At 59.0% G+C, this 16,934-nt stretch overlaps 1 protein-coding gene and 1 long non-coding RNA gene across 3 annotated transcripts; one reads left to right on the top strand and one right to left on the bottom strand.

The window, feature by feature from the left end:
• Window positions 1-2,583: 2,583 nt before the first annotated feature.
• LOC118613689 lies at window positions 2,584-5,694 on the bottom strand. The gene is made up of 2 exons (XR_004955700.1): window positions 5,587-5,694; window positions 2,584-3,469 (listed from the first exon to the last, which is right to left on the bottom strand). It is a non-coding gene; the product is annotated as an uncharacterized LOC118613689 (long non-coding RNA).
• A 272-nt stretch (window positions 5,695-5,966) lies between these two features.
• ACKR3 (atypical chemokine receptor 3) lies at window positions 5,967-16,722 on the top strand. 2 transcript variants are annotated; one of them, XM_016144301.2, is made up of 2 exons: window positions 5,967-6,101; window positions 14,912-16,719. In XM_016144301.2, exon 2 carries the CDS (start codon window positions 14,938-14,940, stop codon window positions 16,024-16,026), a length of 1,089 nt encoding a protein of 362 aa, XP_015999787.1. In that variant the 5' UTR covers window positions 5,967-6,101; window positions 14,912-14,937; the 3' UTR covers window positions 16,027-16,719. The 2 variants fall into 2 exon arrangements, with proteins under 2 accessions (XP_015999787.1, XP_015999786.1); XM_016144300.2 differs by lacking the exon at window positions 5,967-6,101 and adding an exon at window positions 6,283-6,430 and having other exon boundaries at window positions 14,912-16,722.
• Window positions 16,723-16,934: the final 212 nt, after the last annotated feature.

The raw sequence follows: 16,934 nt of genomic DNA, 5'->3' as shown, positions 1-16,934 counted from the left end.
TGTTTATGTTGTTTTCACCACAGAGATCTCAAATATCTTTTGTTCAGATTAATGTATGTTATGCTTTTTGATGTTACTGTAGAGGAATTAATTCATTTGTTTGCTGCTGATCTAGAAAAACACATTTAGAAATACAATCAACTTTTGCGGATCGTCGTGCACCGCGTAACCGGGCCACAGGTACGACAGCGATCCCATCAGATTACAACGAAGCTGAAAATTCTCATCCCCCGGTGGAGCTGCGGCTGGCCTAGGGCTGTATGTGGCACGACGCATTCCTCACACGTGTCCGTGGTGACGCGCGCGTGAACAAACCTACTGCGACGTCGGTCGTACAAAAGCACAGCGCAGACGATTGTGCACCGTGCACGACCCTCGCTCACGACGATAAAGACACTGCTGCGGGTTCGCGCGTGCGCCGCGCTGCGCTTTCCTGGCTGAGTCCGCGCGCTTGCCGGGTGCGCAGCCGGTCGCTCCCAGACAGCAGGGCGCGGGGCGCTGGCGGCAGCCTTTCCTTCGCCTGGTCGCCACCGCATCTCGTAGGTGCGTCGTTTCCTCCCGTGCTGGATTTAATCTCGTGCGGTTGTGCACGGTCGCGCCCGAGGCCTTCACATCCTCTCCCCGCTCAGTCGCCGGCCCGCCCAGAGCACGTTCCGGTCCTGAGGGCTTCACTAACGTAAGGGTCCTACACAGGTGAACCGTTTTTCTGATACCATATTTTTACTGCACCTTTTCTATGTTTAGATATGTTTCTATACACAAGTGCCGTTTGTTACAGTTGCCTGCAGCGTCCAGTACAGTGACGAGCCGGGAGCACCCGCAGCCTGGACCACGCGGATCAGGTGTGCCGCTGGCTCGGCCTTCCAGGTTTGTGCAAGTGCCTCTATGACGTTCACGCGACGACGAAATCATCGAACGACACATTTCTTAGAGCGTGTCCCGTCGTTAACTGGAGGATGACATACTAACTTTGTATTCTGCAGCCTTTATAGTGCACTGATTAATTATCCAAGTTGTTCTATAGAGTCATCGGGATTTTCTATGTAAACCATCATGTCAACTGCAAATTAGAATGGTTTCGCATCTTTCCAACCCAAATACCTTTATTAATTTTTTTCTTTCTTATTGGTACTAGCTATGACCACCAGCACATTGTCGAAAGGAAATGGTGAAAACGGATATCCTTGCTTTGTTCTCCGTTTCAGAAGTCAAGTGTTCGATTTTCACCATTGAGTAGGATGCTAGCTCGGGCATTCATACATACCTTTTTCATATTCATACATGTTCAATATGGAATTAAGGTATTAAATTAAGTCAAAATCATTCAAGACTCAGATTGCAGCAAGTTGTTAATAATTAATTCTTATTTTTTCAAATATTTTATTTTACTAATTTAGTGAATTAGATGAATTTTCAAATATTAAACCAGTCTTGCATTTCAAGAATAAATCTCATTTACTCATAGTATATATTTTTGGATTTGCTTTGCCTTTCTTCAAATTCATTTTAAGGATTTTTATGTCTATGTTCATGAGGAACATTGGTCTGTAATATTCTTTTCTGCTAATGTTGGGTTATTTCCGTTTTGGGTTCTAATCATGACGCCTGCTGTACGCACTCCGGCGTGTTTCTCCTGGTGCAGTGTTACGCCTTCAAGCCAGGTATGTACCTTGCAATGAGATCGTTAGTCATAAGGTCGATGTATGGTTCCTTTTAGTAAATGCTGCTGAAGGAGTTGTGCCAATTTCTACCTCCACCGTGAGGTACAGCAACGTTACCCGAACTGTGGGCGTGAGCTATTTGCTGCTAGCGAGGAAAGTCCAGAAACTGACAGCGAGCATTTGGAAACTATTGCAGAAACGTGACATTGTTGAGACATACAAGTACACGGCCAGCAGACTTGTCTGACAGTGAATAGACAGTTCAGCTGTCACATACTGAGGCACAGGTGGCAGGGGCCACCCATGAGTCATTCTCAGTGGGACCATGTTTTGGTCTGCAATGCACTGGGAATTTAAAAAGGAAAAAGGACACTGGGTTTTCACCCCATGCAGCTTGAGAGGCGCTGGCGCGTGAGAATTCTGGCGGTCCCACAGCCCTGCCGACATGCCGTAATGTCTGCTGTGGCCCGTCTGGCGGGGGCTTCAGTCCTATGGCACCGTGAGTCTAATTTGCATTTTTCCAGTGACTATGAAGTCATCCGCTTTCCATGTTTGTTTGTCACCTGGAGGTCCCTTCGTGTGAAGCACCTGTTCAAGTCTTTGCCCACTTTCAAGGTGTTTGTTTTAAGTTTTCCTGAACATTTAACCTGAGCCCTTTCCCAACTCCCCGTCCCCCCCCCCCCCGTTTCTACGAGGCAGAAGGTGAGTGAAATATGCAGAGGACAAAAAATGAGGTTCCGAAGTGAGATCCATCCGAGGTCGTTCCTTCGGTTAATATTTATGAGAATCTACCATGTGCCAAAGCGTCGTGTGTCACCATGGTCTGAGTTTCACTTCTCTTACGTGGATCAAAACTGATCTATGAAACAGATGCCACAGGTGCCTGATGCCCCGATCTGAACCCCATATTTAACAACGCGGGTTTGCTGCCCAGGCATGCGAGTGGGCGGGACCTTGGAGAGACTGACCCTGGTCCCGGCCCTGGAGCTGCCTCGCACACGCACACACAGGCTGGGAACAGGAAGTGCCTGGGGGGTTACATCCTCCCTCTCACCCCGCAGCCCTGATCCAGTGGTTGGGGGTGCAAGCGTGTGCAAGCCAGCTCCCACGTCTGGAATCGGGGCAAGTTCAGGGTGCTATTGGGGCTGCACAGAATCATGAGGGTCAGGCTGCGCCTGGGACTTGGCCAGGACTACTGAACCTTTGGCTCATTTCCGCTCCCCTTGTAGCTTCTTCCAGAGCACGTCCTTCAGAAATCGGTTGCCCCCGAGTTCTCCAGGGGGCGCTTTCGGGGAACCCAGCTTTAAGACGGCCCGATGCATGTCTCGCAAGGACTTTCCTTTTTCCCTCTAAGAGCAGGTCCTCCTGCGGCCCCAGATAACAGCACGTGCAATGAAGTCGGGCAGCCCCGGGGGTGAGTTCCAGCTCTTCACCCGCAGTTCCCCTTGGGCAGGTGACCCGCTCTCCCTGAGCCTCAGTTTCCTCAGTTACAAATGTGAGACAGATACAGTGCCACCTTTGATGGTCGCTGTGAAGATTAAATGAAAGAATGTAGACGAGACACTTAGCAGAGGGACCGGCACAGAGTGAATGCTCAGATTTAGCTATTATGATGGAAACTTCCCCACCTTTATGAGTGTCCATCAAACGTTGCAAGCCTGGGGGAGTCGATCTGTTGTATTCCTGGGGAAGTGCTCTGCCTCACTGAGCCTGACTGGGGCCGGGCGGGGAGGAGGAGGAGAACCAGCATTTCTGGGACCCGCGAGGTGTCTCTGACGGGCGTCCTTTCATTTAATCCTGAGAAGCATCTGGCAAGAAGAGAAGGTTCTATTACAACAATTTTAAAGGTAAGAACCTAATATTCAAAAAGGCTAAGATACAGTGTGCACGTAAGTGGGGTTCAGGAAGACCGGTCTGCTCCAAGCCCAGGCTCTTGGGGGCAGGGCCGTCTTCCGAAGCGCTTGGTGTCCGTCATTCACGGGGGAATGTCCAGTCCTAGGTGAGATGACTCCCGCCAGGCCAAGCCGCTAGGTGCTGAAGTCTCTCCCCCGCGGCAGGGCTCCTGGGCCCCCATGTCTTGTGCCATATACTCGAGGTGGCACCTGGGCACACTCTGGTTGTCGGTCCTCAGGCCAGTGGTGCAGCTGAGCGTCTCTGGAGGCCCATCTGCAGGGGCCGGAAGCCACAGGACCCGGTTTTTAGCGCTCACGGGGAGCCAGGCCCTCGCGGTGCTGGCCCTGTGCCTTTAAAGTCAGAGGAGGCTTCAGGCAGGAGGCTGATTCAGGCCGCCACATCTGCAGGCAAATCCGATCCCAGAGGGCGGGCCTGCCCCTGGGAGCCTAAAACCCCAGGTGCAGGGGGCAGACGGGGAGGGCCAGGGAGCGGGGCCCACAGCCCTTTCCTGTCCTGGCGCTGCCTGCCGGAGGGTGAGGAACTGAGTTCTGAGTCAGCTGGGTCAGCTCCGCGGACAGAGCCTCCTCCGGCCTTCTCAGAGTTTCCTACTGGGGTGACCGAAACTCACTCCTCCCAGGCTAACCACGTGTGCGAAGCCTCCCTTATAATCGTGATCCTTCCAAAAGCTGAGGCAGACGCCCCAAGGGCCCAAGAGACATTTTAAGCCCTGGGGCGATGAATGGAATGTCGTTCCCTGCGAGGCCCCGCTCACCCTTCCATTTCCCGCAGGGCTGGGTCCTGGGCGGGGCGGGGTTGGGGGGAGGGGAGGGGAGGGGGAGGGGAGGGGAGGGAGGAGGGAGGGCCGCGGGCCTGCTCCGGGGCGCACCGCGGGGCGCGCGGGGCCCGCTGGTGCTAACGCGGTGCGCGGTCGGGCATCCGCACGTCCCGCCGCCCCTGCACCCCGCGGAGGGGCCCCGCGGGAGGGGAGGGCCCCACGGCGTCAGAACTGAAGTGGGTTCTTTTTTTTACTACTTTGCCTTTTCCTTCCTCCGCGTTAGCAACTGCATCCTGCCGCAGGTTTGTCGTCAGTGCCTGGCTTCTTTTCAAGAGCACACTCGATTCGGGGTGAACTCGAACCCGTCCCGCGCCTCAGCCTGGCGCCCCAACCCGCAGAAGGGGAAGCGCTCGGTGGCTCTGCGTGGCGGCGGCGCGTCCCTGTCCAGCGGGCTCAGACACGGGGTCACCCGCAAGGAGAAACCAGGACCGAAAACGTTACTTGGGGGCGCTCTTAACCCCCGCACCCCTGGCTGCGCGCGGGGCGCTGCGTGCGGTTTTCACCGCCGCTTTCTCCGGCGGCTCGGAGTGCGGCGCTCTGGGGACACGGAGGAGCGAAGACTCCTGCCAGTGCTCGGGGACAGTCCCCGGATTGGGCAGGGCCAGGTGGGCTCCTGTGAGCAGCCCTCTGCTTGCACCCCCAGAGCAGGTGTGCGCTTAGGTCCCCTCGGGAGTGATTTTCACAATGTCCCCGAGGCTTTTCATCCAACCACAGTATCGGTCTCCTTCAGGGCGTTCCCGAGGCCTCGGCCGGGAGAGAGCTGCACGTCCTTGTCCCCCAGACTGGGCATTCGGCCGTCTGCTCTTATTTTTAGAAGAAGTATAAAAAGAATCTCAGAAAGTTTTAGCTCGGGAGCCGGCGAGTGGGAATACCACAAGTAACCCGTGTGGCTTCAGCCACCGCGCCGCAAGTCCCCGGGAAGCAGCCACACACACAGGAGCGCCGCGCTGCGGTTGACCCTGGGGAAGAAAGTGCAGCAAGCCCGGCTCTAAAAGTGAAAGTGCAGGTCGTGGCTTTCTGGTTGCTTTTTCTAAACAGGGCAGGAGAGGTGACTGTCCACCCGAGCGGGGGCGGGGAGTGGGTGGGGCACATTTTTAGGTTGAATTTCCCCATTATGGAACTTGACCAGTCACTTCCAGATGGGAATGTGGATTTTAATAATAATAATAATAATAATAAAGCACTTGCTAAACTCACCCTCAGGAGAAGACATTATCAAGAGATTTTTTCGTAGCCCTGTTGCGTGCCTGGCACTGGGGAGGAGCTTCCGAGAACCCTTTTCCTTCGGCTTATCAAGGACTTTGGGCCTAAATTCCTTTACAAATAAAAGAATTCTAGCGAAGTCTGTGAAGATGTGTCACGCAGGTTCCTTCCCCCGCGTTCGCGGTGTGTAACTCGGCACCGACTGGGTGCTCATGCTGAAAACTGCCTCCTGTTTTGGAGACATTGACAAAGAAACGCGGGCGGAATGAATCAGCAGCGAGGCTCAGCAGTTCGGAGCTGCGACCCAGGAACAAAGTGTTTCTCGGAGCTCAGAGGCATTCAAAGGGCCCCGGGGTGTTAATGGGATTGCCGAAGACATGCCTCGGACCGGTTAAACATTTGACGATTTCGCAAGGCGCCGGGGCTCCTTCGCAGGTTCCCTTCTGCTGACACATTTCCCCCATGGGGGCTGGACTTTGTGGCTTCGTTAGACTTCGCAGATGAAAAAGGCAGGTCGGGGTTTTCCAAGAGCGCGCTTGTGTGTCAGAGGTTTGCTGGAAGCGGCGCGCGCGCGCGTGTGTGTGCACGCGCGTGTGTGGCGTGCGTGCCTGCATGCACGTGTGCGCGCGCGCGCGCCCCTGCGCCGGTGCCGAGAAGCGGGTGGCGCGGGGGAGGGGGACGGGGTTGCAGAGCTGCCATCTAGAGGCTCCTGCCTGCAGTGTATATAACGCCCGCCTGCCGCCGCGAGCTCGCAGATCCCCGAGCTGCTCGGCCCCAGGCAGCGCGCAGTGCGGAGCCGGGAAGGCGAGCCGCCCCCACGCCGGAGCCCAGCTGCGAGGTAGGAGCCTGCTCGCCCGCTCGGGCCGCGGCCCTGCTCGGGAAGGCGGGGAGGCGCCGCCGGGGCTTCTGCTCTTCAGCTCAGGGGTCTTTGTCACAGGACTTCTTTTTTTCTCATCGCTGCGATGGGTGAGACCGCGGGTCTGCTCTCTGAACGCACGGGCTGCATGTCGCGTTGGCTGCTTTGCAGAGTGCGCCTGCAAACTGGGGGCTTCGCCATTCGCTGCAGAAAGTAAAAAGGTCGCTTTTGACTTGGGAAGGACCTCTCTGTTGAATTTAGGAATCTGCTGTTTTGTTGTTGTTTGTTTTGTGTTCTGTTTTGTGCTGCTGAGGCATCGAAGGTCCAGTGAGCGGAGAACTTCGATGGTCCATTCTGCCTCTCAGAGTTGGCACCCGCGGCGGCCGGGGCCCTGCTTACCTGTTTCATTTCTGGTGTAGCAACTGGGAAATAGAATCTGCAGTCCGCGGACGGGGCTCGCAGAGACGCACTCTTAAATTAACAGGCGCCCTTAACTGAAGCAGAAAACTGCTGGGAACCTTTGTGGGTCTGGAGCATTTGAAATCAGTGCTTTGGGGGATCCAGGAGCTGTAGGGGTGGATATTAAACACAGCTCCGTCTTCTTGTCTCTTGCTTGCTTCCAATTTGAATATTCACCCAATTCGAATATTTCTTGTTCTCTCAGAAGGTGTTAAGTCCAACTTCAGTTGGAAAAAAAAGGCACACACACGGTTTTGTAATTTAAATATACTCTTCAGGTCAACCGCACGTTTTGTCCAATTTTGTTAGCATGCTTAAAGGTCGGGGGCATCTGAGAGTAAGGACTTTGGAGTGAGGTCAGCGATGGGGGCTTAGCCAGGACTGGCCTTTTCCAGACAGAATGAGAAGTTGTAAAGTCATAGTGACTGTTGTGGGCGCTTTCTCTCTCTCTCTCTCTCTCTCTCTCTCTCTCTCTCTCTCTCTCTCTCTCTCTCTCTTTCCCTCCCCCTCTGCCCCCCACTCCCCTCCCCCCACTCCCCTCCCCCCCAATTAATTTCTTCGCAACAGGATTACATTTTCTAGAAGTGCAAGAGGGGACTTCTAAGCCCTTTGAAGGTATTTCATGCGGTGACAACCCCTGAAACCCCATTCTGCAAAGTCTCAGTGTGGTAACTTTTTTTCTTTTTAAACGCAGACGCCGCCTGCCTTTGTGTCCCTTTATTTGTGCCAGGAAGACGCGGAGATCAGATAGGCTCGCCCGGGAAAGCGAGGGCGGGCGCTGGTGTCCGTGCCCAGGCATCTGCCGGCAGCCGCGGCCAGAGGCAGAGCCCCCCCCCCCAAAGCAGAGCTGCACGTGGGAGCCCTGGCTTGGAAACAATTTGCTCTTTTTTCCCCCCTGTCTCTGCCATAAACACTTGAATGTGCACACAACTGCCCGGCTTGTTGCTGCAGCCTCAGGAGATGGGGCGGGAGCGGGGGGAGGGGCTGCATGTGCAGAAAAGCTAGAGAAAATTGAGAAATGCCTGTATTTTATTGCCCATCTGATTTTTTTTTTAAATGGGCATGTTTTGCAATCAGTTTAAAGAAAATTCCAGAAAGTATAGCCAAGGCAGCATGCCTGTGCTTCAGGGAGTCAGGTTATTGGGGGTAAGGTCGTTCCCCTCTTCACTGCAAGCCCCGGGGGAGTTAAGGTGTTTCGGTTTCCAGTCAGGCCCAGAACAGGCGGAGTATAGGCTTTCTGGATGGGGGGTGGGGGGGGTAGAAAAGCAACCCGAAAAACAAACAAAAAAACCCATTTAGTCAGGAACAGTGGCTTTTTGTGCAGCGTTCTGGTCAGCGAGGCTCCTGTTTTTGAGGAGAGATGAGACGCGTCGGTGGAAGTTACTCAGACCTGAGGCTGGAAGTTGCTCTGTAAACCCTCAGAAGACCTGAGATGTCGGGACCAGGTTCTTCGCAGCGGTTTCACGGAGTCGGGGCCAGAAAGAATTCGCACTTTTAAGCCAGCAGCCGAATAATGTAGTTTTGCTCTTGGAGACTATGCCTTCCGAGCGACTTGCATGCGCTGGGCACGGTTCAGAAAGGGTCATCTCTGCTTTCTAAAGTCCAGAGAATTGGAGCTCCAGGACACACATTTTTCTACGAAAAAATAGGAAGCAAGCAAAAAAAAAAAAAAAAAAAAAAAAGAAAGGAAAAAGGGGGAGTTCTCTAATTTTGAGTGCCTAATAGTTCTCTGCAGGAAGTATTTGATGCTTTTGTTACCGTGGGGGAAAAAAATCCACTATTGCTTGTTTTTAGCAATGGGGGGATTAAAGTTCGCTCAGCCACAAGTAGGCTGGGAAGCTGACGGTGTTTTGTTCCAAGTGCCCACGGGGTGGAGAGGCTGAGACCATCGCAGGTGGCCCTGAGCTGCTTGCCGTCGGCCGAGGGACAGATGGGTACAGGGGCAGTGTGCAGCGTGGGGACTGGGGACATTGAGGGCTCGGTCACCAAGGTAGCATCTTCACATTCTCTTACTGCACCACGTACCTCTGTGGGGATCTTTTCTCTGTGTTAATAGAGGACTCTGAGATTGCATAGCGTTCTCCTGGGAACCCCGCCGTGCAGAGCGGGAGGACCCACCGCGGGTGGCTCTCAGCCTGGCTGGCCTCCCCCTGGCTCCACTCAGTCCTCAGCTGGGTGGGAATTAGGGCTCTGGTTACACGTGGCCAGCTCAGACGGCAGCCTTTGTGACGTGGGCCCTCTGGATGTGCCCTTCCCTGTCGGGCAGCCGAACCCGGCAGACGAGACCGAGTTTCTGGGTGTGGGGTTCATTTTATCCCCCAAATACTTAACGTGGACGAGGATGCTCTAGGTGTAAAGTGTCGTGTCCATGGGCCCTGAGAGTAAGTGGCCGATATCTGAACTAGGGTGTAGCTCCCCCCCCCTTTTTTTCCTCTCTCCCTTTATTATTTTTTGAGTTCTCATATGATTCAGAGCAGTTCTTTACTTGTGCAAACCGAGATCACTCGGGGTCGCTAACGAGTGTGTGAGCAATGTGTCACGGTCTTCTGTTCGCTCGGTGCGGGGTTCCTTCTCCTGCCCAGCCTCAGTTTCCAGGTGCACGGCAGTGGCGGAGGCTGGACAGCTGGTCCTGTCTGGGGGCGGCGCCGAAGTGCTCCCTGAAATTCTATCCTGGGAGAACACAGCTCCCAAATGGCAGAAAGCCAGTGAGGAAGTCCCCGTAGGCAGAGTCCCGAAGAGCCCGGGGCCAGAGGGCCCCTCGGCGCCCCAGCTGGTGCCCGGGTCCCCTCATCTGCACCCCTGGAGACCGGGGGCTCCTTCCTCCCTCAAGGGGGCCCGCCACCCGCCGTGACACGTCCACAGCCCTTCTCTGTGGTTTGCGCCACCTCCACCCTCAGGAGCCTGTTCAGCCCGAAAGGTCCCTCGCCCAAGGCCTTCCTGGCTCCTGCGGGAACAGGCCCAGCCTGGCTCCCTCGGCCCCACCCCCGGGCCCGACCGTCGCCTCCAGCCCTCCCTCATGGGGGGCTCGGCCACAGCCAGATTCGGGGACCGTCTTCAAGACGCACGGCTGATTCCCTCGTCTCTCCTTTTCCCTTGGAGGCCCCTCGTCCCCCAAGTGGGCCTCCCTCCCCCTCCCGCTCCAGGGGCGCCCGCCCCCCCATCCTCTCGCCGCCTCACCTTCTTGGCAGGCTGATGAGCTCCCGGGGCAGCGTGAGCCGATGCCGGTTTGCCGCCCGGCAGAAGATGCCACAGACATCGGGGCACGAGAAGGGGTGCCGGCCCAGAGGGAGAGCGTCTGCTCGGCCCCTTCCGGGAGCCCGTGTCCAGTGGAGCTTGAGTGACTGTTGCTCCTGGGACGACCGCTTCCTTGCGCACCTGCTTCGTGCCAGGCGGCTTTAAGGCCTGGCCGCGTCCGCACGGGCACGGTCGAGCTGCGCGGGCGCGGGGCTGGAGGGGGCGGCGGCCTCGTAAGCCGGGCGGTTACACCGCCTGGCACTGCCCCCCTGGGCAGGGAGAGGAGAGGCGGGAGAAGCGGGGCGCGTCGCTCGGGACCGGCGGGGCTGGGGGGTCAGCCGGGGGCGGGGGTCTCCCTGGCTTGCGCTGGGAACTTGCAAACACAGCGAAGGCGCTTTGGGTGAGCAGATAGCCGAACGCTTGGCATTCCGGCGTGCAGGGACTGACTTTCGGCCAGCTAAGGGGCATGGTGACCACAGCACAGGCCACCGCCCGGTGGAGAGGCTGAACTCGCACGCCTCTGATTCTGGCCGGGCCCCCGGCCGGGCGAGCTCAGGCCGGCCATCTAGATGCAGCTACATACCCCGGGCCGCTCTCCTGTTGTCAAGGATACTGGGTGGGTGAATGATGAGCGGCTCATCTCGCAGGGAAGGCTGGAGGGGACGGAGGGGAGCCCTCCACTCCACCCCCCGGGACTGGGGGGCGGTGCGGGAGGCCCTCACAGACCCCGGGGCGGGGGCGGCCAGAGCTCCTCCGCTCCTCCGCACGCCTGGGCCGGCCCTGGCATCCAGTCGTCGTGGCGACGGCGCGATGCCGGCTGAGGAAGCGGCAGGTCCCGCAGCCCCGTGAGATGACGCTCAGGGAGAAGGGAGCCCACGGCGACGCCCGCGCTCGGCTGGGCCTCTGTGGTCCGGGAAAACGGAACGCTCCGCTAAAATTCACATCAGTCACAAAATTGCAGAAAAGTTCCATGATTCTCGATGCCCGTGGAGCAAACGCCGCACTGCCCCTCTGCCGCCTCATCTCCCCCACCCCGGGCCCAGGGTTAGACTTTCCGCAGATAATTTTCTATGTCTTTACGTACACGAATGTACATACGAAAACATAATTTTTGCGTTTTTCGCATGTGAGGCTGTGCCGTGTGTGTGCGTGTGCGCGCACACTGCCTTTCACTTGCCGCTGTGACGTTCCGCGTTCACACAAGTCGTTCTTCCTCTCGTGTTTACAGCCGAGTCACGCTGCGGCCGGCGGACAGTCCCTCCGCGGGCGGACGTTCGTGCCGTCTCCGGGTTTTGCTAGCGTAGGAGCGGCACTTCGGTACACGTCCTCGTGGGCGCACTGGGGGACGTGTGACCCGTGAGGCCGCAGGACTGGACGAGTCTTTCGTTCTGCGCCCTGTTTCTTTCCCACCTGTCTGAGGCGGGCTCGGAGCCACAGGGAGGCCGGCAGCGGGCAGCGGGCCTGACGCACAGAGTCTCCCCGAGCTCGGCCCCAGGCCCGCGGGGACAGAATCGCTGGTGTGTTCCAGCAGCGGTGACTCACCTGAGGTGGGTGACGGTGTCTCCTCCAGGTTCCCATGGTCGCCAGCCCCGCCGCCTCCCAGCGGAGCGGCCCAGCCACGTGGGCTGATACACGAGTGTGTAGAGCACACTCAGCTGTCTGTGTGCTGATGAGGTCACGCTGCTTCGGCTGGAGGGCTGACGTGCTGGCCATGTCCCTCGGGCACTTGGGGGACTCACGTGGCCGCAGGGGCTCAGTAGACGCCTCGCTCAGACTTCACTGGGAGCTAGGTGGCCAGGCTTAGGGGACCAGGGCCTGGGCACACAGTTTGCTCGGATCGGGGCTCTGAGAGGCTCCCCTGTGAAAATCTTGGCCCATAACTCATCACCAGGCCCGCCCTGTCTCCCTGGGCCGCCTGCCCGTGCGCTTGGCAGCCTGGCCTTTGCCGCAGGCCACGCGCCACGCGCCACGGCACGTGGCCGTTGTCGAAGAACAGACTCCTCTCTAGAGACAGCCCTTGCGTGTCTCCGAGACCTCGCGCGTGGAAAACACCCAGATGGCTGCGCAGCCCTGGGGCTGATTCCCCTCCTGGCCCCGTTTAAACACGTGGGCCTCGACAGTGCCGCGGGTCCCGTCTCCTTCCTCTGCGCTTCCGGGGGCGGGGGGCGGGCAGCCTGGTCCCCGAGGAAGGTGCAGGTCGAGGCTTCATCTCCTGGCTGTCGGCGACGGATGATCAGCGGCCGATGGTCAGCGGAGCCAGCCGGCTCTCGCACTCCAGCATGGAGTGCCCGGCCCCGCTCCGGCCCCGGCCCTGCTCTGACCCGGCCCTGCTCTGACCCGGCCCTGCTCTGACCCGGCCCTGCTCTGACCCGGCCCTGCTCTGACCCGGCCCAGCTCTGACCCGGCCCTGCTCTGACCCGGTCCTGCTCCGGCCCTGGCTCCACTCCGGCCTCGGCTCTGCTCTGGCCCCGGCCCTGCTCCGGCCTCAGCTCTGCTCCGGCCTCAGCTCTGCTCCGGCCTCAGCTCTGCTCCGGCCTCAGCTCTGCTCCGGCCCCGGCCCTGCTCCGGCCGAGAGCCCCACTGTGCCACCTGGGGGGGGGGCATACTGCTGCAGGGGGAGCTGCGCCCGGCTCCTGGGCAGAGCTTGCAGCAATCACCACGTCGGGTTGTCGCTGTGCAGACGGCAGAGGCACATACCCTCTCCCAGCACGCCTGGGGCCCTGGGTCCCCAAGGTGCAGGGGGGCGGGGGGCCTGGGAGAACACCTCCTCCTGGGAGTGAGTTCCTGGGGAGGGGCACGGGGGCAGGTGTCTTCTCACTCTGTGCCCCTGTCCATCTGTGCACACCCAGACCAGCGGAGCGTCACCTCGGGGTGAAGAAAGAGGTGGGGGGACTTGGCATCCAAGTCAGGCTGACGAAGGCTGAGTGGGGGTCGTTCCGTTCTCTCCGGCACCTGTGAGCCGCCCCGACCCTGGGGTTCACGGCCGTGCCTGCTGAGGCCTCACGGGCGGGTGGTGCCCGTGTGGCAGAGGGCGGGGCCCCCAGGGGCGTCGGCCAAGCGGCTCTCAACCTCTGCCCAGCTGCGGGACTGAGGCTTGTTCCTCAACCAAGCGCCTCCGCCCTGCGGGTAATCAGGTCACGTAAACTAAGCCATGTGTGTCATTTTATGGAAACAGAGAAGAGGCTGGCCGCATCGCGAGCACGCGGGAGGGCATGCCGGCCTCCTCCGTCCCTCTGGGCCCGGGTCGGGTCCAGGCTGCCCTGCGGCCCGGGGAGGACGCACAGCGGCTCCCAGGCGCCGTCTGGGGCTGGCCGCCCCCCAGGCCAGTCCGGTGGGTCCCGGGGGCCTGGGACCACTCCTTGGAGGTGTCCCCTGCTGCCCTGTGTGCCTGTGTCGTACGCGGGTCCTCCGAGGACGGGGTCTTCCGAAGTCTCTCCTGCGAGGGGTTTATTTGTCCTAAACTTGGCCTTCCCGAGCCTCCTGGGCGCCCGCCATGCTGGTGGCCAGTCAGTGGCTATGGGGCATGACCTCCTGGTTGGGTGGCTCTGTGGACCTCCAGGCTTCCCAGCCGTGGGGCCGGTTTCCGCTTCCCCTTGGGGAATCAGCGGCCACTCGTAACCCAGCGGAGCTGCCAGAAGTGGGGTCCTGGGGAGAGGGGACCCAGCGGCCCGCCTCTGTGGGCTCCCAAGGGTCCTGCAGGGCGGGGACACTTACCGCTTTGCCCGCAGGAGTCAGCGGAGTGTGGGGCGGGAGCCGAGCGAATCTTCGCCCTCTGCGAGCGGTGGCTCTACAGAGCACGTGCCACGTGGTAGGTGCCGCATTCGGCCTTGGGGTCTCAGGGGACCGTGAGGCCGGTGGCCGTGTCCTGAGAAGCAGCGGCCGACAGGTTAACTGGTCTCAAGTCGGACATCAGTGAGTGAGGAGCCAGAATCCCTGCCCGGGAGAGGCTTTCGAGCTGTGCCTTCACGTCATGACCGTGGCCACCTGGGCGCTGAGCCGCGCCCACTGTCCGCCCTCCTGCAGCAGGAGGCGACTTCTGTGTTCTGCGTCTGGGCGCGAACCATCCCCGAGGCAGGTGATTAAAGAGGGGACCCTGGGCGGTGGCTCAGCGCTGGGGGCAGCTGCTTGGTCGCCCGTAGCTGAGGGTCACGCGGCCACGCCAGAGTCGGCAGGCTCGGAGCTCGGTGGACGCGCCACACACTGCCCGTGTCTCCCGAGCCCTGGGGCCCGCGGACGGAGGGCGGCCCGCACCCCAGGTGCACGCGCGGATCCCGCAGGAAGGTAAAGAGCCCTGAGTCGCACCTCTAGTGCGAAATGGGAGGGGAATCCGGACCGCCCCGGTGAAGACACCGGGCCGGGGTGCCAGCGATCCGTGGTGCGGGGAGCAGAGCGGCCCCGCCGCTTTGGGGGTGCGGGCGAGCCGGCTCCGCGGTCGCCGCTTAGAATGCGCTGGCCCCCCGCGTCCGCTGCGGCTCGGCTGCCTGACGTTCCTCTGGCGCCCGGACTGTGTCACACCCGGGTCACACCCGGGACCCCGCCGGCCTGGCGATGTCTTGAGAAGCAAATGCTGTTTCCGCGGGCGCCGCATGGGCTCGGCGTCCGGGCCGGCTCGATTCCATTCTGCAGAGCTCTGTCCGGGTGGTTTCCTGCAGGGCCGACGCGGACGAGCTGGGCCCCCAGGGCGCTGGAGAAGCGTTTCGACCGACACACGCGATTTCTAACGCAGTGGTTTCCCCCTCCCCCGTCTCCTTGGTGTGACTTGTCGTGCAGGTCGCCGGGTCGCCGCCCTCGACACCATGGAGCTGCATCTCTTCGACTACTCGGAGCCGGGGAACTTCTCCGACATCGGCTGGCCGTGCAACAGCAGTGACTGCATCGTGGTGGACACGGTGACGTGCCCCGGCCTGGCCAGCAAGAGCGTGCTGCTGTACGCGCTGTCCTTGGTCTACATTTTCATCTTCGTCATCGGCATGATCGCCAACTTCGTGGTGGTCTGGGTGAACGTCCAGGCCAAGACCACCGGCTACGACACGCACTGCTACATCTTAAACCTGGCCATCGCCGACCTGTGGGTGGTGGTCACCATCCCGGTCTGGGTGGTCAGCCTCGTGCAGCATAACCAGTGGCCCATGGGCGAGCTCACGTGCAAGGTCACGCACCTCATCTTCTCCATCAACCTGTTCGGCAGCATCTTCTTCCTCGCGTGCATGAGCGTGGACCGCTACCTGTCCATCACCTACTTCACCAACACCTCGAGCCACCGGAAGAAGGTGACGCGCCGTGTGGTCTGCGTCCTAGTGTGGCTGCTGGCCTTCTGCGTGTCCCTGCCCGACACCTACTACCTGAAGACCGTCACGTCCGCGTCCAACAACGAGACCTACTGCCGGTCCTTCTACCCCGAGCACAGCGCCAGGGAGTGGCTCATCGGCATGGAGCTGGTGTCCGTCGTCCTGGGCTTCGTGATCCCGTTCTGCGTCATCGCCGTCTTCTACTTCCTGCTGGCCCGGGCCATCGCCGCGTCCGGCGACCAGGAGAAGCACAGCAGCCGGAAGATCATCTTCTCCTACGTGGTGGTCTTCCTGGTGTGCTGGCTGCCCTACCACCTGGCCGTGCTCCTGGACGTCTGCTCCGTTCTGCACTACGTGCCCTTCAGCTGCCGGCTGGAGAACTTCCTGTTCACGGCGCTGCACGTCACGCAGTGCCTGTCGCTGGTGCACTGCTGCGTCAACCCCGTGCTGTACAGCTTCATCAACCGCAACTACCGCTACGAGCTCATGAAGGCCTTCATCTTCAAGTACTCGGCCAAAACCGGCCTCACCAAGCTCATCGACGCGTCCCGGGTGTCGGAGACCGAGTACTCGGCCTTGGAGCAGAGCCCCAAGTGACCGCTCGCCGGGTCTCCGGCCGCCGGGGAGCGTCGCCGCCCAGGCGAAGCCGAGGGGCCTCGGGGCCCCCCTCTCTCCCCCTCTCCTGCCGGCGTGGCCGTCACGGCTGTGCGTGCCGCGTGACGTCGCGTGGGGTTTGTCAAAGCCAGCGCCGGGGCGGGTTTGCCTGCACTTCTGTAAAGTAGGACTTGCTGTGTTTCCCGAAGGTTTTTTGATACGGCGATTTGTATTTAAACGTTAAGACTTTATTTTTCTCACTATTTGCTGTACCTTATTTGAAAGTTTATATTTTAAATGCTGTACGGGCGGTATCATGCTGACATGTATGCAGAGTGCTGTAGCGTTAAGATTAGCTCGACTTCGGTTTCGACTAAGGATAACAGTAACTGTTAGCTGTTGTGGAATTTTATATCTATAAATGTATAAATATATAAATATATGTTTTATTTACGGCGGTTTTATATCTGTGTGGTGCTTCGTGCCAGCATGGGACGTGGAGCAGGGACTGCTCTGTAATGCAGTTCCTGACATTAATAGTATCTGTAAATTTACATTTAAAAAAAAAAAAAAAAAAGCAATACTGTTCCAGGCTGCAGCCCGGTGCACAAAAACGAACACTCGTATTTCAGAGCGTTCTCTCAATGTGTAAGTTATTTTTTTTTTTTTAATAAAGGTTGTTTTTTTTTCCTAAAAGGGCATTTGAGTCTCCGTTTTAAAAGCATACTTGGCGTTTGGGTGGCGTGTGTGAGAATATCGCACCAACACACGCAGCACGTACACGTGAACACGTAATATTAAAAAGAGCGTGGCCAAAGGCAAAACCCCCACGATGTGCTTGGGGGAGGGGCGGAGTTCGGGGGTGCAGGCGGCGGTCGGGACGAAGCCAGCGCAGAGAAGCCCCCGCCTGC

The sequence above is a fragment of the Rousettus aegyptiacus genome, unplaced genomic scaffold, assembly GCF_014176215.1.
Source record: "Rousettus aegyptiacus isolate mRouAeg1 unplaced genomic scaffold, mRouAeg1.p scaffold_m13_p_2, whole genome shotgun sequence".
Lineage (NCBI taxonomy): Eukaryota > Metazoa > Chordata > Mammalia > Chiroptera > Pteropodidae > Rousettus > Rousettus aegyptiacus.
This window is presented reverse-complemented; position numbering and strand designations above follow the sequence as displayed.

Bases quoted from the DNA above. Each gene is read 5' to 3' on its own strand.
- ACKR3 (XM_016144300.2), top strand. From the start codon at position 14,938: ATGGAGCTGCATCTCTTCGACTACTCGGAGCCGGGGAACTTCTCCGAC.